Source organism: Salvelinus alpinus, chromosome 11 (genome assembly GCF_045679555.1).
Source record: "Salvelinus alpinus chromosome 11, SLU_Salpinus.1, whole genome shotgun sequence".
In the NCBI taxonomy this organism is placed as follows: Eukaryota; Metazoa; Chordata; class Actinopteri; order Salmoniformes; family Salmonidae; genus Salvelinus; species Salvelinus alpinus.
Genome location: NC_092096.1, coordinates 2,627,555 through 2,654,373, shown reverse-complemented (window position 1 = coordinate 2,654,373; position 26,819 = coordinate 2,627,555). Strand labels below are relative to the sequence as shown.

Here is a 26,819-nt window from a genome sequence, read left to right as displayed (position 1 = left end):
TTATTTGACGCGGCAGATGTCGCCGCCGGGATTAATTCCTCAGAGGGATATATATGTAGGCTAAAACAGTATGCGTTATCGTTACTGTCGAGTTTAAACCCCCTCCGGCAGTTAGGCTCCTAACTCATATAGACTAGTGTGTACACTCCTTTTCGGGTGGACATAGTCTACAGCGGTGACGTCATGGTGTCTAAATTCATTGTTTATTAACAAAAACACCTTATTAAAGAAATAGTACCCCCCCCCCCCCCAACCCCTGTCTACTTGTAAGGCGAGGAGAGGATTTAGGTTTCCAAACATATTACGCCTCTATAGAAAAAATGGCCTGTGCTTTTTTGTTTTTTTGACGGAATAGCCTCATAAGAACAACGTCTACAACCCAACATAGCACCTGCCCAGTCTTCAGTCAGAAATGAAAGGAGTCATTGATCCAAGGGGACCATTTGATATCCCTGACTACGTAGTTGTCCACGAAGAAGACAGGGGGCGCTGCTGCATAATTGATGACGAGGCTGAAAGCCAGCTGTCACACCAGTGGAGATGACGGACGGAGAGTCATCTATCTACTCTGACTGACAGGTTGCTACGACAGATGTGCCAATAAAAAACGGGCTGCACTGACAGTAGTGGTAAATGTTTTAAAGCTTAATGAAAAACTATATTACTACACTCCATTTCTTCACTGGACTAAAACCTGTTATTATATCTCATGGGTGTGTCGTCGTCCCCCCCCCCCCCACCACTCTCAACAACAACAAGACCAATCTATTATAAGTGGAGTACAACAGGGACAACATAACAGGAACAATACTGACTGGTCTGGAGGGACAACATAACAGGAACCATACTGACTGGTCTGGAGGGACAACATAACAGGAACAATACAGACTGGTCTGGAGGGACAACATAACAGGAACAATACTGACTGGTCTGGAGGGACAACATAACAGGAACAATACAGACTGGTCTGGAGGGACAACATAACAGGAACCATACTGACTGGTCTGGAGGGACAACATAACAGGGACCATACTGACTGGTCTGGAGGGACAACATAACAGGAACCATACTGACTGGTCTGGAGGGACAACATAACAGGAACCATACTGACTGGTCTGGAGGGACAACATAACAGGGACCAAACTGACTGGTCTGGAGGGACAACATAACAGGGACCATACTGACTGGTCTGGAGGGACAACATAACAGGCACCATACTGACTGGTCTGGAGGGACAACATAACAGGGACTGACTGGTCTGGAGGGACAACATAACAAGGACTGACTGGTCTGGAGGGACAAGATAACAGGAACCATACTGACTGGTCTGGAGGGACAACATAAAAGGGACCATACTGACTGGTCTGGAGGGACAACATAACAGGGACCATACTGACTGGTCTGGAGGGACAACATAACAGGGACCATACTGACTGGTCTGGAGGGACAACATAACAGGCACCATACTGACTGGTCTGGAGGGACAACATAACAGGAACCATACTGACTGGTCTGGAGGGACAACATAACAGGGACCATACTGACTGGTCTGGAGCGACAACACAACAGGGACTGACTGGTCTGGAGGGACAACATAACAGGAACCATACTGACAGGTCTGGGGGGACAACATAACAGGGACCAAACTGACTGGTCTGGAGGGACAACATAACAGGGACCATACTGACTGGTCTGGAGGGACAACGTAACAGGCACCATACTGACTGGTCTGGAGGGACAACATAACAGGGACTGACTGGTCTGGAGGGACAACATAACAGGGACCATACTGACTGGTCTGGAGGGACAACATAACAGGGACCATACTGACTGGTCTGGAGGGACAACATAACAGGGACCATACTGACTGGTCTGGAGGGACAACATAACAGGGACCATACTGACTGGTCTGGAGGGACAACATAACAAGGACCATACTGACTGGTCTGGAGGGACAACATAACAGGGACAATACTGACTGGTCTGGAGGGACAACATAACAGGGACCATACTGACTGGTCTGGAGGGACAACATAACAGGGACTGACTGGTCTGGAGGGACAACATAACAGGGACTGACTGGTCTGGAGGGACAACATAACAGGGACTGACTGGTCTGGAGGGACAACATAACAGGGACCTTACTGACTGGTCTGGAGGGACAAAATAACAGGGACCTTACTGACTGGTCTGGAGGGACAACATAACAGGGACAATACTGACTGGTCTGGAGGGACAACATAACAGGCACCATACCATTCACAGACAGTTCTAATGTCCATCTGCTTTGACTATGACAATAGTAATGTCCCTCTGCTTTGACTATGACAGTAATGTCCCTCTGCTTTGACTATGACAGTAGTAATGTCCCTCTGCTTTGACTATGACAGTAGTAATGTCCCTCTGCTTTGACTATGACAATAGTAATGTCCCTCTGCTTTGACTATGACAGTAGTAATGTCCCTCTGCTTTGACTATGACAGTAGTAATGTCCCTCTGCTTTGACTATGACAGTAGTAATGTCCCTCTGCTTTGACTATGACAATAGTAATGTCCCTCTGCTTTGACTATGACAATAGTAATGTCCCTCTGCTTTGACTATGACAGTAGTAATGTCCCTCTGCTTTGACTATGACAGTAGTAATGTCCCTCTGCTTTGACTATGACAGTAATGTCCCTCAGCTTTGACTATGACAGTAATGTCCCTCTGCTTTGACTATGACAGTAATGTCCCTCTGCTTTGACTATGATAGTAATGTCCCTCTGCTTTGACTATGACAGTAGTAATGTCCCTCTGCTTTGACTATGACAGTAGTAATGTCCCTCTGCTTTGACTATGACAGTAATGTCCCTCAGCTTTGACTATGACAGTAATTTCCCTCTGCTTTGACTATGATGACAGTAATGTCCCTCTGCTTTGACTATGATAGTAATGTCCCTCTGCTTTGACTATGACAGTAGTAATGTCCCTCTGCTTTGACTATGACAGTAGTAATGTCCCTCTGCTTTGACTATGACAGTAGTAATGTCCCTCTGCTTTGACTATGACAATAGTAATGTCCCTCTGCTTTGACTATGACAGTAGTAATGTCCCTCTGCTTTGACTATGACAGTAGTAATGTCCCTCTGCTTTGACTATGACAGTAGTAATGTCCCTCTGCTTTGACTATGACAGTAGTAATGTCCCTCTGCTTTGACTATGACAATAGTAATGTCCCTCTGCTTTGACTATGACAATAGTAATGTCCCTCTGCTTTGACTATGACAGTAGTAATGTCCCTCTGCTTTGACTATGACAGTAGTAATGTCCCTCTGCTTTGACTATGACAGTAATGTCCCTCTGCTTTGACTATGATAGTAATGTCCCTCTGCTTTGACTATGATGACAGTAATGTCCCTCTGCTTTGACTATGATAGTAATGTCCCTCTGCTTTGACTATGACAGTAGTAATGTCCCTCTGCTTTGACTATGACAGTAGTAATATCCCTCTGCTTTGACTATGATGACAGTAGTAATGTCCCTCTACTTTGACTATGATGACAGTAATGTCCCTCTGCTTTGACTATGACAGTAGTAATGTCCCTCTGCTTTGACTATGACAGTAGTAATGTCCCTCTGCTTTGACTATGATGACAGTAGTAATGTCCCTCTGCTTTGACTATGATAGTAATGTCCCTCTGCTTTGACTATGACAGTAATGTCCATCTGCTTTGACTATGACAGTAGTAATGTCCCTCTGCTTTGACTATGATAGTAATGTCCCTCTGCTTTGACTATGATAGTAATGTCCCTCTGCTTTGACTATGACAGTAATGTCCATCTGCTTTGACTATGACAGTAGTAATGTCCCTCTGCTTTGACTATGACAGTAGTAATGTCCCTCTGCTTTGACTATGACAGTAGTAATGTCCCTCTGCTTTGACTATGATGACAGTAATGTCTCTCTGCTTTGACTATGATAGTAATGTCCCTCTGCTTTGACTATGACAGTAGCAATGTCCCTCTGCTTTGACTATGACAGTAGTAATGTCCCTCTGCTTTGACTATGATGACAGTAATGTCCCTCTGCTTTGACTATGATGACAGTAATGTCCCTCTGCTTTGACTATGATGACAGTAATGTCCCTCTGCTTTGACTATGACAGTAGTAATGTCCCTCTGCTTTGACTATGACAGTAGTAATGTCCCTCTGCTTTGACTATGACAGTAGTAATGTCCCTCTGCTTTGACTATGACAGTAGTAATGTCCCTCTGCTTTGACTATGATAGTAATGTCTCTCTGCTTTGACAATGATAGTAATGTCCCTCTGCTTTGACTATGATAGTAATGTCCATCTGCTTTGACTATGACAGTAGTAATGTCCCTCTGCTTTGACTATGACAGTAGTAATGTCCCTCTGCTTTGACTATGACAGTAGTAATGTCCCTCTGCTTTGACTATGACAGTAGTAATGTCCCTCTGCTTTGACAATGATAGTAATGTCTCTCTGCTTTGACAATGATAGTAATGTCCATCTGCTTTGACTATGACAGTAGTAATGTCCCTCTGCTTTGACTATGACAGTAATGTCCATCTGCTTTGACTATGACAGTAGTAATGTCCCTCTGCTTTGACTATGACAGTAATTTTCCATCCCACAGCCTGAGTGACAGTTTAGCAGTTCAATTTTAATGTCATTTCTGAAACCAAAAGCACAGACAGGCTGGAGATTCATCTCAAATGACACCCTATTCCCTATATGGAGTAGTACTGTTGATCAATCATAGTGCACTATAATAGGGAATAGGGTGCCATATGGGCTCTGGTCAAAAGGAGTGCACTATATAGGGAATAGGGTGCCATTTGTGCTCTGGTCAAAAGTAGTGCACTATATATTGGGCTCCTGAGTAGCGCAGCGGTCTAAGGCACTGCATCTCAGTGCAAAAGGCGTCACTACAGTCCCTGGTTCGATTCCAGGCTGTATCACAACCGGCCCCGGTGATTGGGATTCCCATAGGGGCGCGTCGTATGGGTTTGGCCGTGGGTAGGCCGTCATTGTAAATAAGAATTTGTTCTTAACTGACTTGCCGAGTTAAAGAAAGGTTAAATAAAAACAAACAGGGAACATGATGCCGTATGGGTCACCTTCTGGCTCTGCTTGTTGTGAGCTTGTTAGCTGCTCCCCCATTACACCCTTCTTGTCAACCCTTCCTGTCATCTATCTCCACTTGTTTACTTCATACAATATAGCCCATTTGCGGTTAGCTATTGGCTTATGTGTTTACCTTGTCTCATTCTTTATCCCTGGCACTGTCTTTTAAATGGATACATCCTCAGCTGGAGAAGAGGGGACATGACTGTACTACTAATGCTAGGCTGTGTCCTGAATGGCTCCGGGGCCCTGGTCAAAATAGGCCTCTGTATAGGGAATAGAGTGCTATTTTGGAGGCAGTCCTGTTTATCAGCTTCCTGTCTATCAGCTTCCTGTCTATCAGCTGACCTCCACCCTTCTCAAGAAATATATTCATTATTCAAATCGCTGTGGTGAGTATAACAATGCTCAGTAACATCATTTTCATTCACATTACAGAGACCAAGATGCCCCTTGTGAGCGAATAATTAAACATATATCCAGATCCATCTCTAGATCTCGGTACGTAGAGAACAATATACAACAATACCTACAGTAGATGTCAAAAGTTTGGACACACCTACTCGTTTTTTTCTACATTGTAGAATAATGGTGAAGACATATTTTATATTTGAGATTCTTCAAAGTAGCCACACCTTGCCTTGATGACAGCTTTGCACACTCTTGGCATTCTCTCAACCAGCTTCATGAGGTAGTCACCTGGATTGGAGGTGTGCTTTCTTTAAGGTTAATTTGTGGAATTTCTTTCCTTCTTAATGCGTTTGAGCAAATCAGTTGTGTTGTGACAAGGTAGGGGTGGTATACAGAAGATAGCCCTATTTGGAAAATGACCAAGTCCATATTATGACAAGAACAGCTCAAATAAGCAAAGAGAAACGACAGTCCATCATTACTTTAAGACATGAAGGTCAGTCAATACGGAAAATGTCAAGAACCTTGAAAGTGCAGTCGCAAAAAAACATAAAGCGCTATGATGAACCTGGCTCTCATGAGGACCACCAGAGGAATGGAAGACCCAGAGTTACCTCTGCTGCAGAGGATAATAAGATCATTAGAGTTACCAGCCTCAGAAATTGCAGGCCAAATAAATGCTTCAGAGAGTTCAAGTAACAGACACATCTCAACTTCAACTGTTCAGAGGAGACTGAATCTGGCCTTCATGGTCGATTTGCTGCAAAGAAACCAGTACTAAAGGACACCAATAAGAATAAGACACTTGATGGGCCAAGAAACATGAGCAATGGACATTAGACCGGTGGAAATCTGTCCTTTGCTCTGATGAGTCCAAATCTGAGATTTTTGGATCCAACCGCCGTGTCTTTGTGAGATGGAGAGTAGATGAACGGATGATCTCCGCATGTGTGATTCCCACCGTGAAGCATGGAGGAGGAGGTAATATGTTGTGGGGTTCCTTTGCTGGTGCCTGTGATTTATTTACAATTCAAGGCACACTTAACCAGCATGGCTACCACAGCATTCTGCAGCGAAACGCCATCCCATCTGGTTTGCGCTTAGTGAGATTATCATTTGTTTTTCAACAGGACAATGACCCAACACACCTCCAGGCTGGGTAAGGGCTATTTGACCAAGAAAGAGAGTGATAGAGTGCTGCATCAGATGACCTGGCCTCCACAATCACCTGACCTCAACCCAGTTGAGATGGTTTGGGATGAGTCGGACCGCAGAGTGAAGGAAAAGCAGCCAAGAAATGCTGAGCATATTTGAGAACTCCTTCAAGACTGTTGGAAAAGCATTCCAGGTGAAGCTGGTTGAGAGAATGCCGCCAAGAGTGTGCAAAGCTTTCATCAAGGAAAAGGGTGGCTACTTTGAAGAATATAAAATCTAAAATATATTTTAATTTGTTTAACACTTTTTTGGTTACTACATGATTCCATGTGTTATGTCATAGTTTTGATGTCTTCACTATTATTCAACAATGTAGAAAATAGTAAAAATAAAGAAAAACCCTTGAATGAGTAGGTGTTCTAAAACGTTTGACCGGTAGTGTATATATATAATATTAGTATATTTATTTAATACAGTCTAGCTAAAAAAATAAGTGAAATTATGATAATTTTCTGATCATGATAATGAAAAATGTCAAAAACATAAGTTTACCCCTCCCTTTTTTAATTTGTTCCCATGGATCAGACGGCAAAGTGGAAACAAGGCTGTTTTGGCTCATCTCATTTGCAAAGATGAATAACTTTACAGATATTTCTGATAAACAATGACATTCAAATAAAACCCAGCCTTGAAACCAAATGTAGCATGACAATTTGTATGTCATATCATTGGAAAAGACACCGCATTCACATGGATTTGCATGGAATGGCCAGTTAGAATTTGTCACTGCAAGTCCATATATGTCACACTGCCTAAAAAGATGACTTATTGACATAAATCGTGGTGCAACATCACGGGTAAGTTGTGGCCGTTATCTTTCTGCTCAAAAAAAGTGGATTTCTACTGGTGTGGGCATTTTTAAGGATTAGCTCACGAAAGCTTGAACATTGGAGATGTTGTCTCCAACAGCATCGTGCCCCTCCTGAAGGTCTGAAAATAAAGAACAACCCTGGAATGAGTAGGGGTTCTAAAACGTTACCAGAGTAGCCCGCCTTGCCGCCCTTAGGACTAAACCAAGTCGTATAAAAACAGGGGAGGACTTCACTTTACCAGGTAACTAAATTACACACAATTAATAATACACGACATGAATAACCAACACTCAGGTACTGTGAGTATATCCAACATTATCGGAATACAATAACTACAATACAATACAAAACCCCTTTTAGTTTACATAACTAACACCGAAACAATTCAAATATTCCTGTGTACATTGACGTTTTACACAGAACTTGACGAAGTCACGTTCCCTATAATCACTGCATCTAACTGGTGGCCCTCCGGCTAATACGCACAGTGGAGGTGAACCAGGAAGTGTATGTGTTTGTTTATGCAAATACTTTGGCTGTAAACTTCCACAAAATAATAAATGTGTCTGCGTGATTCTGTAACTGTGGTTAATCAATAGTTTGAGTAGGATGTAACAATGTTGACAAACTATAACTAACAAAGCTAGCATGGATCATGTAAAATCTAGCAACGTTAACACAAGCAAACAGCATGGAGCAAGTTAACCCAAGAGACGGAGAGAGAGGAAATACAGTAAATCCCCAACCGTGGCTTTGTACCTGTTCAAACAACACCCTCCAGGGGGCACCCTTTCAGTTTGTTTACCAACTCATAGAATTAAAAGAAGAACAAAATGGAGACTTCCTCAATGGCGCTGCCCGTGCTCTCACAGACACCTTAATGGGGCCAGATAAATGATGCAATGTCTATCTATGTCTCTGTTTCAAACACATGCATTAGAAAGCAGCCCAGCAGGAAATGCTGTGGGAATCAGATTGGTGACCACAGTTGAAGTTGGCAAGCCAGCGTGGTTTGTAGAGCTTGCGATGAGGATGTTTATAGTCACACTCATTCATTGGTCAATACCCTCAAAGACTGAGCCACACATTTCAACAATGGAGCAAATGACATCACATCCCATGACGTTTAGGGGCGGCAAGTAGCCTATTGGTTAGAGCGTTGGACCGGTAACCGAAAGGTAGCCTAGTGGTTAGAGCGTTGGGCCGGTAACCGAAAGGTTGCCTAGTGGTTAGAGCGTTGGGCCGGTAACCGAAAGGTTGCCTAGTGGTTAGAGCGTTGGGCCGGTAACCGAAAGGTTGCCTAGTGGTTAGAGCGTTGGGCCGGTAACCGAAAGGTTGCCTAGTGGTTAGAGCGTTGGGCCGGTAACCGAAAGGTTGCCTAGTGGTTAGAGCGTTGGGCCGGTAACCGAAAGGTTGCCTAGTGGTTAGAGCGTTGGGCCGGTAACCGAAAGGTTGCCTAGTGGTTAGAGCGTTGGGCCGGTAACCGAAAGGTTGCCTAGTGGTTAGAGCGTTGGGCCGGTAACCGAAAGGTTGCCTAGTGGTTAGAGCGTTGGGCCGGTAACCGAAAGGTTGCCTAGTGGTTAGAGCGTTGGGCCGGTAACCGAAAGGTTGCCTAGTGGTTAGAGCGTTGGGCCGGTAACCGAAAGGTTGCCTAGTGGTTAGAGCGTTGGGCCGGTAACCGAAAGGTTGCCTAGTGGTTAGAGCGTTGGGCCGGTAACCGAAAGGTTGCCTAGTGGTTAGAGCGTTGGGCCGGTAACCGAAAGGTTGCCTAGTGGTTAGAGCGTTGGGCCGGTAACCGAAAGGTTGCCTAGTGGTTAGAGCGTTGGGCCGGTAACCGAAAGGTTGCCTAGTGGTTAGAGCGTTGGGCCGGTAACCGAAAGGTTGCCTAGTGGTTAGAGCGTTGGGCCGGTAACCGAAAGGTTGCCTAGTGGTTAGAGCGTTGGGCCGGTAACCGAAAGGTTGCCTAGTGGTTAGAGCGTTGGGCCGGTAACCGAAAGGTTGCCTAGTGGTTAGAGCGTTGGGCCGGTAACCGAAAGGTTGCCTAGTGGTTAGAGCGTTGGACCGGTAACCGAAAGGTAGCCTAGTGGTTAGAGCGTTGGACCGGTAACCGAAAGGTAGCCTAGTGGTTAGAGCGTTGGACCGGTAACCGAAAGGTAGCCTAGTGGTTAGAGCGTTGGACCGGTAACCGAAAGGTAGCCTAGTGGTTAGAGCGTTGGACCGGTAACCGAAAGGTAGCCTAGTGGTTAGAGCGTTGGACCAGTAACCGAAAGGTCGCCTAGTGGTTAGAGCGTTGGACCTGTAACCGAAAGGTCGCCTAGTGGTTAGAGCGTTGGACCTGTAACCGAAAGGTAGCCTAGTGGTTAGAGCGTTGGGCCGGTAACCGAAAGGTAGCCTAGTGGTTAGAGCGTTGGGCCGGTAACCGAAAGGTAGCCTAGTGGTTAGAGCGTTGGGCCGGTAACCGAAAGGTAGCCTAGTGGTTAGAGCGTTGGGCCGGTAACCGAAAGGTAGCCTAGTGGTTAGAGCGTTGGGCCGGTAACCGAAAGGTAGCCTAGTGGTTAGAGCGTTGGGCCGGTAACCGAAAGGTAGCCTAGTGGTTAGAGCGTTGGGCCGGTAACCGAAAGGTAGCCTAGTGGTTAGAGCGTTGGACCTGTAACCGAAAGGTTGCCTAGTGGTTAGAGCGTTGGACCGGTAAGCGATAGGTAGCCTATTGGTTAGAGCGTTGGACCGGTAACTGAAAGGTAGCCTAGTGGTTAGAGCGTTGGGCCGGTAACCGAAAGGTAGCCTATTGGTTAGAGCGTTGGACCGGTAACTGAAAGGTAGCCTAGTGGTTAGAGCGTTGGGCCGGTAACCGAAAGGTAGCCTAGTGGTTAGAACGTTGGGCCAGTAACCGAAAGGTAGCCTAGTGGTTAGAGCGTTGGACCAGTAACTGAAAGGTTGCTCGATTGAATCCCAGAATCCCTGTTCTGCCCCTGAACAAGACGATTCACCGGCTGTTCCTAGGCCGCCATTGTAAATAAGTAGTTCTTAACTGACTAGCCTGGTTAAATAAAGGTTATATAACATGCAAATAGCACTTAATTTACCTGATGCATCTGTAGTACTGAAGTCATGATGACTCAGTGGCACAATGAGAGTTCATCAGTGCAGCCAGAAGGCTCACTCTGTATCACTCTGACTGGTGTGTGCACCCTTAAATTATTATTATTATTATTACTGCTGTTGAACAAATGTCCAAGTTGTTTTGTCTTTGAGAGGTTAGGAGGGATGTTCATGTTAAATGGTTGTCTGCCCCTTTAAGGACCCCTGAGACTGGGTTAAGGGAGAGCTGACTAGATAGAGAAACTGCATTTGCAAACAAAGGACAGAATGTAAACTTGACATCTGACTTAAAACCAGAAGAACCAGTTTTAACTGACAACAAAAAAACTTTAACTGGGTCATAAGTTCTCACCAAGGATTTACTTACTGGTGAAATAGTTATTTAATATTATACTTGTGACCAATCAATGGGAGCGTCTGCTAAATGACTACATTGTAATATAAATGTAGTGCCATGTATATGTATGTGTATTATGTATGTTATGTATTTGTTGTGATGTTTCCTGTTAGCTCCCCAAGAAGAGTAGCTAATTAGGAATCCTAATTAATACTAAATCTGAAGCCTTATTTGACCTTATTTGGTCATATTTGACCTTATTTGACTACTTCCTTATTTGGATGGACACTACATGTACAACTGGTTAGGGTTGGTTGGTAAAGGACTCTATTTTCAGGTTACTTCTGGTTTGGGTGTGGGTTACCGTGGTGATGTGTGTATAAGTCCATGGAGGTAAGGGTCAAAGGGCTGAGGCTCCTCCTCCTCATTTGACTAGGCTTGCTGAAGAGATCCACTGGTTTAATGGAGAGATCTTCATTTGATTGGATATTGCTTCTAGTGTAGGATAAACTAAATATTTGCTGACACTATTGGAGGAACAATGCGTTTCAGTTCAAATGTAAAGCCGTTTGTTCTCCTTCTCATTGTTGGAATCTTCTTGCTTCTGGGGTATGTATGTTTCTATATTTCATGTAATTACTATGCATGTACTATGTGTGTATGTAAATGGTGTTATTTTGGAACAATTAAATCTGTACTAAATAAATAGAAGTTGAATTAAAGTGATGTTATAGTACTATTTCATGTCATCTAAGTGTACTAAGGAAAGTATGCTGACCCACCTACAAGTGTTTGTAATACCCACCTTATCTACCCACCTTAACCTGTAATTGTCAGATTATATTTGAGTGTTCTCTATACACTTTCGGTGTACTTGTAGTGGCACTGAAAGATAATTGCAAATAGTAACGTCACTAGCTTTGGTGTACTTTTTACATTTCACTCATTTAGCAGACGCTCTTATCTAGAGAGACTTACAGTCAGTACATTCATCTTCAGATAGCTAGGTGGGACAACTACATATCACAGTCATAGTCAGTACATTCATCTTCAGATAGCTAGGTGGGACAACTACATATCACAGTCAGTACATTCATCTTCAGATAGCTAGGTGAGACAACCACATATCACAGTCATAGTCAGTACATTCATCTCCAGATAGCTAGATGGGACAACTACATATCACAGTCAGTACATTCATCTCCAGATAGCTAGGTGAGACAACCACATATCACAGTCATAGTCAGTACATTCATCTCCAGATAGCTAGATGGGACAACCACACATCACAGTCATAGTCAGTACATTCATTTCCAGATAGCTAGGTGGGACAACCACATATCACAGTCATAGTCAGTACATTCATCTCCAGATAGCTAGATGGGACAACTACATATCACAGTCAGTACATTCATCTTCAGATAGCTAGGTGAGACAACCACATATCATTGTAATAGTCAGTACATTCATCTTCAGATAGCTAAGTGGGACAACCACATATCACAGTCATAGTCAGTACATTCATCTCCAGATAGCTCGGTGGGACAACCACATATCACAGTCATAGTCAGTACATTCATCTCCAGATAGCTAAGTGGGACAACCACATATCACAGTCATAGTCAGTACATTCATCTCCAGATAGCTAGGTGGGACAACCACATATCACAGTCATAGTCAGTACATTAATCTTCAGATAGCTAGGTGGGACAACCACATATCACAGTCATAGTCAGTACATTCATCTCCAGATAGCTAGGTGGGACAACCACATATCACAGTCATAGTCAGTACATTCATCTCCAGATAGCTAGGTGGGACAACCACATATCACAGTCATAGTCAGTACATTAATCTTCAGATAGCTAGGTGGGACAACCACATATCACAGTCATAGTCAGTACATTCATCTCCAGATAGCTAGGTGGGACAACCACACATCACAGTCATAGTCAGTACATTCATCTACAGATAGCTAGGAGGGACAACCACATATCACAGTCAGTACATTCATCTCCAGATAGCTAGGTGGGACAACCACATATCACAGTCATAGTCAGTACATTCATCTACAGATAGCTAGGTGGGACAACCACATATCATAGTCAGTACATTCATCTTCAGATAGCTAGGTGAGACAACCACATATCATTGTAATAGTCAGTACATTCATCTTCAGATAGCTAGGTGGGACAACCACATATCACAGTCATAGTCAGTACATTCATCTTCAGATAGCTAGGTGGGACAACCACATATCACAGTCAGTACATTCATCTTCAGATAGCTAGGTGGGACAATCACATAGTCATAGTCAGTACATTCATCTTCAGATAACTAGGTGGGACAACCACATATCACAGTCAGTACATTCATCTCCAGATAGCTAGGTGGGTCAACCTCATATCATAGTCAGTACATTCATCTCCAGATAGCTAGGTGAGACAACCACATATCACAGTCATAGTCAGTACATTCATCTTCAGATAGCTAGGTGGGACAACCACATATCACAGTCATAGTCAGTACATTCATCTAGAGATAGCTAGGTGGGACAACCACATATCACAGTCATAGTCAGTACATTCATCTCCAGATAGCTAGGTGGGACAACCACATATCACAGTCATAGTCAGTACATTCATCTAGAGATAGCTAGGTGGGACAACCACATATCACAGTCATAGTCAGTACATTCATCTTCAGATAGCTAGGTGGGACAACCACATATCACAGTCAGTACATTCATCTCCAGATAGCTAGGTGGGACAACCACATATCACAGTCAGTACATTCATCTCCAGATAGCTAGGTGGGACAACCACATATCACAGTCAGTACATTCATCTTCAGATAGCTAGGTGGGACAACCACATATCACAGTCAGTACATTCATCTCCAGATAGCTAGGTGGGACAACCACATATCACAGTCAGTACATTCATCTTCAGATAGCTAGGTGGGACAACCACATATCACAGTCATAGTCAGTACATTCATCTCCAGATAGCTAGGTGGGACAACCACATATCACAGTCATAGTCAGTACATTAATCTTCAGATAGCTAGGTGGGACAACCACATATCACAGTCATAGTCAGTACATTCATCTCCAGATAGCTAGGTGGGACAACCACACATCACAGTCATAGTCAGTACATTCATCTACAGATAGCTAGGAGGGACAACCACATATCATAGTCAGTACATTAATCTTCAGATAGCTAGGTGGGACAACCACATATCACAGTCATAGTCAGTACATTCATCTACAGATAGCTAGGTGGGACAACCACATATCATAGTCAGTACATTCATCTTCAGATAGCTAGGTGAGACAACCACATATCATTGTAATAGTCAGTACATTCATCTTCAGATAGCTAGGTGGGACAACCACATATCACAGTCATAGTCAGTACATTCATCTTCAGATAGCTAGGTGGGACAACCACATATCACAGTCAGTACATTCATCTTCAGATAGCTAGGTGGGACAATCACATAGTCATAGTCAGTACATTCATCTTCAGATAACTAGGTGGGACAACCACATATCACAGTCAGTACATTCATCTCCAGATAGCTAGGTGGGTCAACCTCATATCATAGTCAGTACATTCATCTCCAGATAGCTAGGTGAGACAACCACATATCACAGTCATAGTCAGTACATTCATCTACAGATAGCTAGGTGGGACAACCACATATCACAGTCATAGTCAGTACATTCATCTAGAGATAGCTAGGTGGGACAACCACATATCACAGTCATAGTCAGTACATTCATCTCCAGATAGCTAGGTGGGACAACCACATATCACAGTCATAGTCAGTACATTCATCTAGAGATAGCTAGGTGGGACAACCACATATCACAGTCATAGTCAGTACATTCATCTTCAGATAGCTAGGTGGGACAACCACATATCACAGTCAGTACATTCATCTCCAGATAGCTAGGTGGGACAACCACATATCACAGTCAGTACATTCATCTCCAGATAGCTAGGTGGGACAACCACATATCACAGTCAGTACATTCATCTTCAGATAGCTAGGTGGGACAACCACATATCACAGTCAGTACATTCATCTCCAGATAGCTAGGTGGGACAACCACATATCACAGTCAGTACATTCATCTTCAGATAGCTAGGTGGGACAACCACATATCACAGTCATAGTCAGTACATTCATCTTCAGATAGCTAGGTGGGACAACCACATATCACAGTCAGTACATTCATCTTCAGATATCTAGGTGGGACAACCACATATCACAGTCATAGTCAGTACATTCATCTCCAGATAGCTAGGTGGGACAACCACACATCACAGTCATAGTCAGTACATTCATCTGGAGATAGCTAGGTGGGACAACCACATATCACAGTCAGTATATTCATCTCCAGATAGCTAGGTGGGACAACCACACATCACAGTCATAGTCAGTACATTCATCTGGAGATAGCTAGGTGGGACTACCACATATCATAGTCAGTACATTCATCTTCAGATAGCTAGGTGGGACAACCACATATCACAGTCATAGTCAGTACATTCATCTCCAGATAGCTAGGTGGGACATCCACATATCACAGTCATAGTCAGTACATTCATCTCCAGATAGCTAGGTGGGACAACCACACATCACAGTCATAGTCAGTACATTCATCTGGAGATAGCTAGGTGGGACAACCACATATCACAGTCATAGTCAGTACATTCATCTCCAGATAGCTAGGTGGGACAACCACATATCACAGTCATAGTCAGTACATTCATCTACAGATAGCTAGGTGGGACAACCACACATCACAGTCATAGTCAGTACATTCATCTGGAGATAGCTAGGTGGGACAACCACATATCACAGTCAGTATATTCATCTTCAGATAGCTAGGTGGGACAACCACATATCACAGTCATAGTCAGTACATTCATCTTCAGATAGCTAGGTGGGACAACCACATGTCACAGTCATAGTCAGTACATTCATCTCCAGATAGCTAGGTGGGACAACCTCATATCACAGTCATAGTCAGTACATTCATCTCCAGATAGCTAGGTGGGACAACCACATATCACAGTCATAGTCAGTACATTCATCTCCAGATAGCTAAGTGGGACAACCACATATCACAGTCATAGTCAGTACATTCATCTCCAGATAGCTCGGTGGGACAACCACATATCACAGTCATAGTCAGTACATTCATCTCCAGATAGCTAGGTGGGACAACCACATATCACAGTCATAGTCAGTACATTCATCTACAGATAGCTAGGAGGGACAACCACATATCACAGGCATAGAAAGAACATTGTTTTCTTCAATAATGTAGCTGTTTGAAGAGGGAGGGTTTCAGATGTTTTCAGAAGATGGGCAGGGACTCTGTTGTCCTAGCTTCAGGGGGAAGATGGTTCCCGCCATTGGGGTGACAGGACAGAGAAGAGTTTGGACTGGGCTGAGAGGGAGGACCAAGAGACCAGAGGTGGCAGAACGGAGTGCTCAGGTTGGAGTGTAGGGTTTGATCAGAACCTGAAGGTAGGGAGGGGCATTTCCTCTTGCTTTACTGTAGGTAAACACCACGGTCTTGTAGTGGAGCTTCAACTGGAAGCCAGTGGAGTGTGTGGAGGAGCGGGGTGACATGAGAGAACTTGGGAATGTTGAAAACCACGTGGGCTGCAGTGTTCTGGATTGCAAGGGGTTTGATGGCACAAGCAGGGAGCCCAGCCAACAGCAAGTTACAGTAGTCCAGACGGGAGATGCCTGGATTAGGACCTGCGCCGCTTCCAGTGTGCGGGTCGTACTCTACGGGTGTTTTAGAGCAGGGCGGCCCAGACTTTAGTTGCATACGATATACTTTTTCCACACTCTTCCTAATGCGGTGTACCCCCCCCCCCCACACCAATATTAAATTAAATGTCACCCTATTGATTGTATGGTTTGCACTGCATGCTGTCAGCTAGCTTAGCATGGTCTGGGTTGTAGCTAGTGATTGCTAGCCTCAAGCAGGTTGTTATGGGTGTAAGATGGCACAGTGATGCCATCTGTTGGTAAATGTTCATTACTGCAACTCATGTATTTATACCGGGGTGCTTGAGACACCCGGAGGTGATGTGATGTACAGAACCAGGCTGGTTATATTATGCATTTTTCACATCAAGTAATCTGCTTTAAGATGAATCATTTTTTGTTAGATAGAAGAAGAATGAACCTTTTTGTTGCACCATATCCCTGGATCTCATTGAATGTTTTGGCCGTTTGGGAACTTCGAATGTGGACCGTATGCGTCCGAAACAACCCCGCTTCAGGCTTGGGCAGTGGCTACGGTCAATTGGTAAGGAAGCTACTACAATCAAGTCAAAAGACTCCGTGAAGGATTACTATCGGAAAGAAAGCTCTGGGACGGACACACGCTGGATATTGTTCTATTTGTCACTGCATTCGGACCGCAAGGACAGCTCGCTTGGAAGGACTTGAAATCCTATAATTCGCATGCCGTGTGTAACCACTGCGAATGAATGAGCAGCCTTGTTCTATGCAATCGTACGGAAGCGCAAATGTGCTTATAATTGTAACGTTTGATAAACTTGAGAATGGAATTCAAAACACAGCGCTGTGAAAACAATTAAGAAGTTTGAGTTTGGGAAACACTGAGATCCTTTGCACAATGTAGCCTAGTCAGATCTCTAATATTTGGCCTAACGTGGAAATGCAATGCATCAATGGAACGCAATTAAAGGATCTAAAGATACTGCGTGTTAAAACTTTATTAAAGGGGACAAAACTTATAATGGGATGAAATGTTTAAAACGCATTTAAAATGCCAAACTTGCTCAATGACTTTCAGAATGCTCATGAATCTGTGCTAGAGCTGGTCACAGAGGAGGAACAGGGAAATGACTTTCAGAATGCTCATGAATCTGTACTAGAGCTGGTCACAGAGGAGGAATAGGGAAATGACTTTCAGAATGCTCATGAATCTGTACTAGAGCTGGTCACAGAGGAGGAACAGGAAAATGACTTTCAGAATGCTCATGAATCTGTACTAGAGCTGGTCACAGAGGAGGAACAGGAAAATGACTTTCAGAATGCTCATGAATCTGTACTAGAGCTGGTCACAGAGGAGGAACAGGAAAATGACTTTCAGAATGCTCATGAATCTGTACTAGAGCTGGTCACAGAGGAGGAACAGGGAAATGACTTTCAGAATGCTCATGAATCTGTGCTAGAGCTGGTCACAGAGGAGGAACAGGAAAATGACTTTCAGAATGCTCATGAATCTGTTCTAGAGCTGGTCACAGAGGAGGAACAGGAAAATGACTTTCAGAATGCTCATGAATCTGTACTAGAGCTGGTCACAGAGGAGGAACAGGAAAATGACTTTCAGAATGCTCATGAATCTGTGCTAGAGCTGGTCACAGAGGAGGAACAGGAAAATGACTTTCAGAATGCTCATGAATCTGTTCTAGAGCTGGTCACAGAGGAGGAACAGGAAAATGACTTTCAGAATGCTCATGAATCTGTGCTAGAGCTGGTCACAGAGGAGGAACAGGAAAATGACTTTCAGAATGCTCATGAATCTGTTCTAGAGCTGGTCACAGAGGAGGAACAGGAAAATGACTTTCAGAATGCTCATGAATCTCTACTAGAGCTGGTCACAGAGGAGAAACAGGAAAATGACTTTCAGAATGCTCATGAATCTGTACTAGAGCTAGTCACAGAGGAGGAACAGGAAAATGACTTTCAGAATGCTCATGAATCTGTACTAGAGCTGGTCACAGAGGAGGAACAGGAAAATGACTTTCAGAATGCTCATGAATCTGTACTAGAGCTGGTCACAGAGGAGAAACAGGAAAATGAATTTCCGAAGTCTCATGAATCTGTACTAGAGCTGGTCACAGAGGAGGAACAGGGAAATGACTCAGAATGCTCATGAATCTGTACTAGAGCTGGTCACAGAGGAGGAACAGGAAAATGACTTTCAGAATGCTCATGAATCTGTACTAGAGCTGGTCACAGAGGAGGAACAGGGAAATGACTTTCAGAATGCTCATGAATCTGTACTAGAGCTGGTCACAGAGGAGGAACAGGAAAATGACTTTCAGAATGCTCATGACTCTGTGCTAGAGCTGGTCACAGAGGAGGAACAGGAAAATGACTTTCAGAATGCTCATGAATCTGTGCTAGAGCTGGTCACAGAGGAGGGACAGGAAAATGACTATCAGAATGCTCATGAATCTGTGCTAGAGCTGGTCACAGAGGAGGAACAGGGAAATGACTTTCAGAATGCTCATGAATATGTGCTAGAGCTGGTCACAGAGGAGGAACAGGAAAATGACTTTCAGAATGCTCATGAATCTGTGCTAGAGCTGGTCACAGAGGAGGGACAGGAAAATGACTTTCAGAATGCTCATGAATCTGTGCTAGAGCTGGTCAAAGAGGAGGAACAGGAAAATGACTTTCAGAATGCTCATGAATCTCTACTAGAGCTGGTCACAGAGGAGGAACAGGAAAATGACTCTCAGAATGCTCATGAATCTGTGCTAGAGCTGGTCACAGAGGAGGAACAGGGAAATGACTTTCAGAATGCTCATGAATCTGTGCTAGAGCTGGTCACAGAGGAGGAACAGGAAAATGACTTTCAGAATGTTCATGAATCTGTACTAGAGCTGGTCACAGAGGAGGAACAGGAAAATGACTTTCAGAATGCTCATGAATCTGTACTATAGCTGGTCACAGAGGACGAACAGGAAAATGACTTTCAGAATGCTCATGAATCTGTGCTAGAGCTGGTCACAGAGGAGGAACAGGAAAATGACTTTCAGAATGCTCATGAATCTGTTCTAGAGCTGGTCACAGAGGAGGAACAGGAAAATGACTTTCAGAATGCTCATGAATTTGTACTAGAGCTGGTCACAGAGGAGGAACAGGAAAATGACTTTCAGAATGCTCATGAATCTGTACTAGAGCTGGTCACAGAGGAGGAACGGGAAAATGACTATCAGAATGCTCATGAATCTGTACTAGAGCTGGTCACAGAGGAGGAACAGGAAAATTACTTTCAGAACGCTCATGAATCTGTACTAGAGCTGGTCACAGAGGAGGAACAGGAGAATGACTTTCAGAATGCTCATGAATCTGTACTAGAGCTGGTCACAGAGGAGGAACAGGGAAATTACTTTCAGAATGCTCATGAATCTGTGCTAGAGCTGGTCACAGAGGAGGAACAGGAAAATGACTTTCAGAATGCTCATGAATCTGTGCTAGAGCTGGTCACAGAGGAGGAACAGGAACATGACTTTCAGAATGCTCATGAATCTGTACTAGAGCTGGTCACAGAGGTGGAACAGGAAAATGACTTTCAGAATGCTCATGAATCTGTACTAGAGCTGGTCACAGAGGAGGAACAGGAAAATGACTTTCAGAATGCTCATGAATCTGTACTAGAGCTGGTCACAGAGGAGGAACAGGAAAATGACTTTCAGAATGCTCATGAATCTGTACTAGAGCTGGTCACAGAGGAGGAACAGGAGAATGACTTTCAGAATGCTCATGAATCTGTACTAGAGCTAGTCACAGAGGAGGAACAGGAAAATGACTTTCAAAATGCTCATGAATCTGTACTAGAGCTGGTCACAGAGGAGGAACAGGGAAATGAGAGCATGAAATTCTGCTACGCACAATGGGGCAGGAGAGTCCTACCATGAGCTTTGAGATATCTGGATTAGAAATTGGCAACGTGGAAAGTGACACATTTCTTACATTACCAAGGGTCTACACCCAGAGTAACATCCCAGTGACAAGAGAGAAGGTAATGTAAGGATAGTGTAAGCAAACTTGTGCAGCCCATAATTTGTAACTCGACTCAACTACGCTGGATCACCATTTTCAGTAGCTAACTGCATTACTGCGTTGCCTAATTGTGTAGGATATAAATTAGGCTTCAAAGACAATCTGCACATCTGATGTGGATGAAAAGCAGCGTAAGCAGCACATGTTGTGTAATAAATTAAATGCTTTTCATGACAGACTTTAACTGATTCTCTCCTCTCTTCCGATAGGTATGTTCACTACAGCTTCTTCAATGAAAGGCTCAATGGGTAAGCCCAAGTTTCTGTTAATTTATTACACCCTAATGATGCTATACTGTGCTATGGATTTTCTGATTTAATTCTTATTCACAGGGTTTGGTTTGAGGCTTCCAACAGAGATATCCCAGTTGATGAGGACCAGAGGAACACCAGGTTAGTTGATATAAACTGAGAAATTCTCACAAGTCAAGACACTTGGTACTTCTAAACACTCTTTCCTATTTCCTTAATATTTCCCGTTAAATAATTTACAGAGATGTACTGTACACAGTTACTAGTGGTTCTAATGGCCTATTATGGGATTACATTCAGTCATTCAACACCTTAATGCGCTCCTAAACACTATAGACCTGACAGGACAAGCTGAGAAACTAATATTTAGAACTTCACAGTCTAACCTATCATTTCTCTCAAGGGTATTATTGGCTGTTGATAGATGGTGTCTAACATCGTCATGGCACCAATAAGGATGTGAACAAGTCATATTGTGATGTTGGTTCATCGTTGCTGTTACCCTACACTATTATTAAGAAGAGCATACGACTAATCCTGGAGGATCAAAACCCTCTCGTAGGCCTTCAACGTAGCAAACTTAACGGCCTGCTGATGGGCCATCAACAAGCTTCCCCTTGTATTCAAACTGGTTCGGAGGTACAATTAGATAAAACCAACTAATTATAGTCCCACTAAGAGCAAACCAACAACCATCCGTTTTGGTTCCAACAAACCCAGACCCATCAGAAATACCCAACCCCAGACCCATCAGAAATACCCAACCCCAGGCCCATCAGAAATACCCAACCCCAGACCCATCAGAAATACCCAACCCCAGGCCCATCAGAAATACCCAACCCCAGACCCATCAGAAATATCCAACCCCAGGCCCATCAGAAATACCCGACCCCATGACCCATCAGAACTACCCAACCCCAGACCCATCAGAAATACCCAACACCAGACCCATCAGAAATACCCAACACCAGACCCATCAGAAATACCCAACCCCAGACCAATCAGAAATACCCAACCCCATGACCCATCAGAAATACCCAACCCCATGACCCATCAGAAATACCCAACCCCAGACCCATCAGAAATACCCAACCCCATGACCCATCAGAAATACCCGACCCCACGACCCGACTAGCAATGTAAATCAGTCTGATGTTGTCCCGATGGCATGCAAAGTGTCTGGGGGGCATTTTCTCTCAGATTGTTTGCTATAGTTGAATCAGGGTTTGATTATTTGTTACAATGTATTTTTTCCATTTGGTTGTTTTCACGTTGTCAAAAATTGTCAAACAGACTACAATACTTGAACAAAACCATGTGCGTGTCGGATGTCACACCGCTTGCTCAGTGAATACCAGTTCCTCCTAATTCGGCTCACACCGAGGCTGGAGCCTGTTGGACGTACTGCCAGATTCTCTAAAAGGACGTTGGAGGCGGCTTATGGTAGAGAAATGAACATTAAATTATCTGGCGGCAGCTCTGGTTGACATTCCTGCAGTCAGCATGTAAATTGCATGCTCCCTCAAAACTTGAGACCTCTGTGGTATTGTGTTGTGTGACAAAACTTCACATTTTAGGGTGGCCTTTTAGTGTCCCCAGCACAAGGTGCACCTGTGTAATGATCATGTTGTTTAAATCAGCTTCTTGATATGCCACACCTGTCAAGTGGCTGGAATATCTTGGCAAATGAGAAATGTTCACCAACAATGATGTGAAGACATTTGAAAGAAATAAGCTTTTTGTGCGCATGGATCATTTCTGGGGGAAAAAATTCAGCTCATGAAACATGGGACCAACACTTAACATGTTGCATTTACACACTGAGTGTACAAAACATTAAGGACACCGTGTCTTTCCATGACATAAACTGACAGGTGAATCCAGGTGAAACATATGATCCTTTATTGATGTCACTTGCTAAATCTACTTCAATCAATGTAGATGAAGGAGAGGAGACAGGTTAAAGAAGGATTTTTAAGCCTTGAGACAATTGTACATGTATTGCATATGACAGCTTGATGAAAACCAGTCAATATTCAGGTCCCCAAGAAAGTAGTCTATGTTTACCGTCACATATACTATCAAGCATCTCACACACATTGTCTAGATACTGACTGTTAGCACTTGGTGACCTATATAAATACCCCTAAAAGGCTTTAGATGAGGCAGGTAAACCTGCCACCTCTTCAATAACACTTGACATGAGATCTTCTCTAACATTACAGGGAAATGGCTCTGAATATAAACAGCAACACCTCCCCCATAAGCATTCCTGTCTCTTCTGTAGAAGTTATTTCCTTATTGCTACTGCTGTATCATTAAAGGAATTATCTTAGTCTCATAAATGGCTAATATACAGAATATTATCTGATGTTGGCAAGTTATTGATGTAATAAATCTTATTTCTAAGGCTACATATACAGTGCATTCAGGACGTATTCAGACCGTTTGACTTTTGACACATTTTATTACAATACAGCCTCATTCTTAAATGGAGTAAATGGTTTTCCCCCCCTCATCAATCTACACACAATACCTCATAATGACAAAGCAACAAAACCTTTTTTAGAAATTCAGTTGTCCTAATGGGGAATCAGTAGGCAGTTGTCCTAATGGGGAATCAGCATACAGTTGTCCTAATGGGGAATCAGCATAGAGTTGTCCTAATGGGGAATCAGTATACAGTTGTCCTAATGGGGAATCAGCATAGAGTTGTCCTAATGGGGAATCAGCATACAGTTGTCCTAATGGGGAATCAGCATACAGTTGTCCTAATGGGGAATCAGCATACAGTTGTCCTAATGGAGAATCAGCATACAGTTGTCCTAATGGGGAATCAGCATACAGTTGTCCTAATGGGGAATCAGTATACAGTTGTCCTAATGGGGAATCAGCATACAGTTGTCCTAATGGGGAATCAGCATACAGTTGTCCTAATGGGGAATCAGCATACAGTTGTCCTAATAGGGAATCAGCATACAGTTGTCCTAATGGGGAATCAGCATACAGTTGTCCTAATGGGGAATCAGCATACAGTTGTCCTAATGGGGAATCAGCATCCAGTTGTCCTAATGGGGAATCAGCATACAGTTGTCCTAATGGAGAATCAGCATACAGTTGTCCTAATGGGGAATCGGCATACAGTTGTCCTAATGGGGAATCAGCATACAGTTGTCCTAATGGGGAATCAGCATACAGTTGTCCTAATGGGGAATCAGCATACAGTTGTCCTAATGGGGAATCAGCATACAGTTGTCCTAATGGGGAATCAGCATCCAGTTGTCCTAATGGGGAATCAGCATACAGTTGTCCTAATGGAGAATCAGCATACAGTTGTCCTAATGGGGAATCGGCATACAGTTGTCCTAATGGGGAATCAGCATACAGTTGTCCTAATGGGGAATCAGCATACAGTTGTCCTAATGGGGAATCAGCATACAGTTGTCCTAATGGGGAATCAGCAGGCAGTTGTCCTAATAGGGAATCAGCATACAGTTGTCCTAATGGGGAATCAGCATACAGTTGTCCTAATGGGGAATCAGCATACAGTTGTCCTAATGGGGAATCAGCATACAGTTGTCCTAATGGGGAATCAGCATACAGTTGTCCTAATGTGGAATCAGCATACAGTTGTCCTAATGGAGAATCAGCATACAGTTGTCCTAATGGGGAATCAGTATACAGTTGTCCTAATGGGGAATCAGCATACAGTTGTCCTAATGGGGAATCAGCATGCAGTTGTCCTAATGGGGAATCAGCATACAGTTGTCCGGACTTCACAAAGCCATGGAGGTGAACAGAAAAAGAAAAAAAAGGAACAGTTGCAATGGATTGAATGGACCGAAAACCCCGGACTCCTCTTGCAAATCAAATCAAATCAAAGTTTATTTGTCACGTGCGTTGAATATAACAGGTGACCAGGGCCCATACAACCTTACAGTGAATTGCTTACTTACAGGCTCTAACCAACAGTGCAAAAAAGGTATTAGGTGAACAGCAGGTAAGAAAATAAATAAAAACAACAGTAAAAAGACAGTGAAAAATAACAGTAGAGAGGCTACATACAGTAGAGAGGCTATATACAGTAGAGAGGCTATATACAGTAGAGGCTACATACAGTAGAGAGGCTATATACAGTAGAGAGGCTATATACAGTAGACAGGCTATATACAGTAGAGAGGCTATATACAGTAGACAGGCTATATACAGTAGAGAGGCTATATACAGTAGACAGGCTATATACAGTAGAGAGGCTCTATACAGTGGCGAGGCTATAAAAGTAGCGAGGCTATATACAGCAGAGAAACTATATACAGTAGACAGGCTATATACAGTAGATAGGCTATATACAGTAGAGAGGCTATATACAGTAGACAGGCTATACACAGTAGAGAGGCTATATACAGTAGAGAGGCTATATACAGTAGAGAGGCTATATACAGTAGAGAGGCTATATACAGTAGAGAGGCTATATACAGTAGAGAGGCTATATACAGTAGACAGGCTATATACAATAGAGAGGCTATATACAGTAGCGAGGCTACATACAGACACCGGTTAGTGAGGCTGATTGAGGTAGTATGTACATGTAGACATGGTTAAAGTGACTATGTATATATGATCAACAGACTGTTAGCACTTGGTGACCTATATAAATACCCCTAAAAGGCTTTAGATGAGGCAAGTTAAACCTGCCACCTCTTCAATAACACTTGACATGAGATCTTCTCTAAACATTACAGGGAAATGGCTCTGAATATAAACAGCAACACCTCCCCCATAAACATTCCTGTCTCTTCTGTAGATGTCATTTCCTTATTGCTACTGCTGTACCATTTAAAGGAATTATCTTAGTGAGTCTCATAAATGGCTAACATACAGAATGTTATCTGATAAAAGTTATGCTGCCAGAAAATTCACAGTTGTCCTAATGGGCAATCAGCATGCAGTTGTCTGGACTTCACAAAGCCATGGAAGTGAACAGACAATGAAACATTGACACAGTTGCAATGTTATTCCCAACGGAACGAAAACATCGGACTCTTCTTCCTGGTGGAATTTTATTTTTTACCTTCTGCACGTGTTTACTATACTCAGGAAGTGTTCAGACCCTTTGACTTTTGAAACATTTTATTACATTACAACCTTATTCTTAAATGGAGTAAATGGTTTTCCCCCTCATCAATCTACACACAATATCCCGTAATGACAAAGCAAAAAACAGATTTTAGAAATTTAGATAAAAGTTATGCTGCTAGATAATTCACAGTTGTCCTAATGGGCAATCAGCATGGTACTTCTAAACACTCTTTCCTATTTCCTTAATGTTACCCGTTAAATAATTTACAGAGATGTACTGTACACAGTTACTAGTGGTTCTAATGGCCTATTATGGGATTACATTCAGTCATTCAACACCTTAATGCGCTCCTAAACACTATAGACCTGACAGGACAAGCTGAGAAACTAATATTTAGAACTTCACAGTCTAACCTATCATTTCTCTCAAGGGTATTATTGGCTGTTGATAGATGGTGTCTAACATCGTCATGGCACCAATAAGGATGTGAACAAGTCATATTGTGATGTTGGTTCATCGTTGCTGTTACCCTACACTATTATTAAGAAGAGCATACGACAGTTCCTGGAGGATCAAAATTATCTGATGTTAGCAAGTTATTGATTTAATAAATCTTA

The 26,819-nt window shown here is 43.2% G+C and overlaps 2 protein-coding genes across 3 annotated transcripts in view; both read left to right on the top strand.

Annotated features, from left to right (window-relative positions):
- Positions 1–26,819, top strand: part of LOC139533471 (uncharacterized) — a 182,005-nt gene that overhangs the window by 83,756 nt on the left and 71,430 nt on the right. The window lies entirely within an intron of this gene.
- The window catches only part of LOC139533474 (globoside alpha-1,3-N-acetylgalactosaminyltransferase 1-like), a 212,108-nt gene that overhangs the window by 148,199 nt on the left and 37,090 nt on the right, over positions 1–26,819 (top strand). Inside the window, exons 1-3 of one of the 2 annotated variants that reach the window (XM_071331524.1) lie at positions 11,347–11,616; positions 21,081–21,119; positions 21,204–21,263. The exons of the other annotated variant lie outside the window; for it this stretch is intronic. Of the exons in view, the coding sequence (XP_071187625.1) occupies positions 11,549–11,616; positions 21,081–21,119; positions 21,204–21,263 (167 nt within the window). The 5' untranslated portion in view covers positions 11,347–11,548. Of the gene's footprint in view, positions 1–11,346; positions 11,617–21,080; positions 21,120–21,203; positions 21,264–26,819 lie in introns of those variants that run through there. 2 annotated transcript variants of the gene reach the window in all.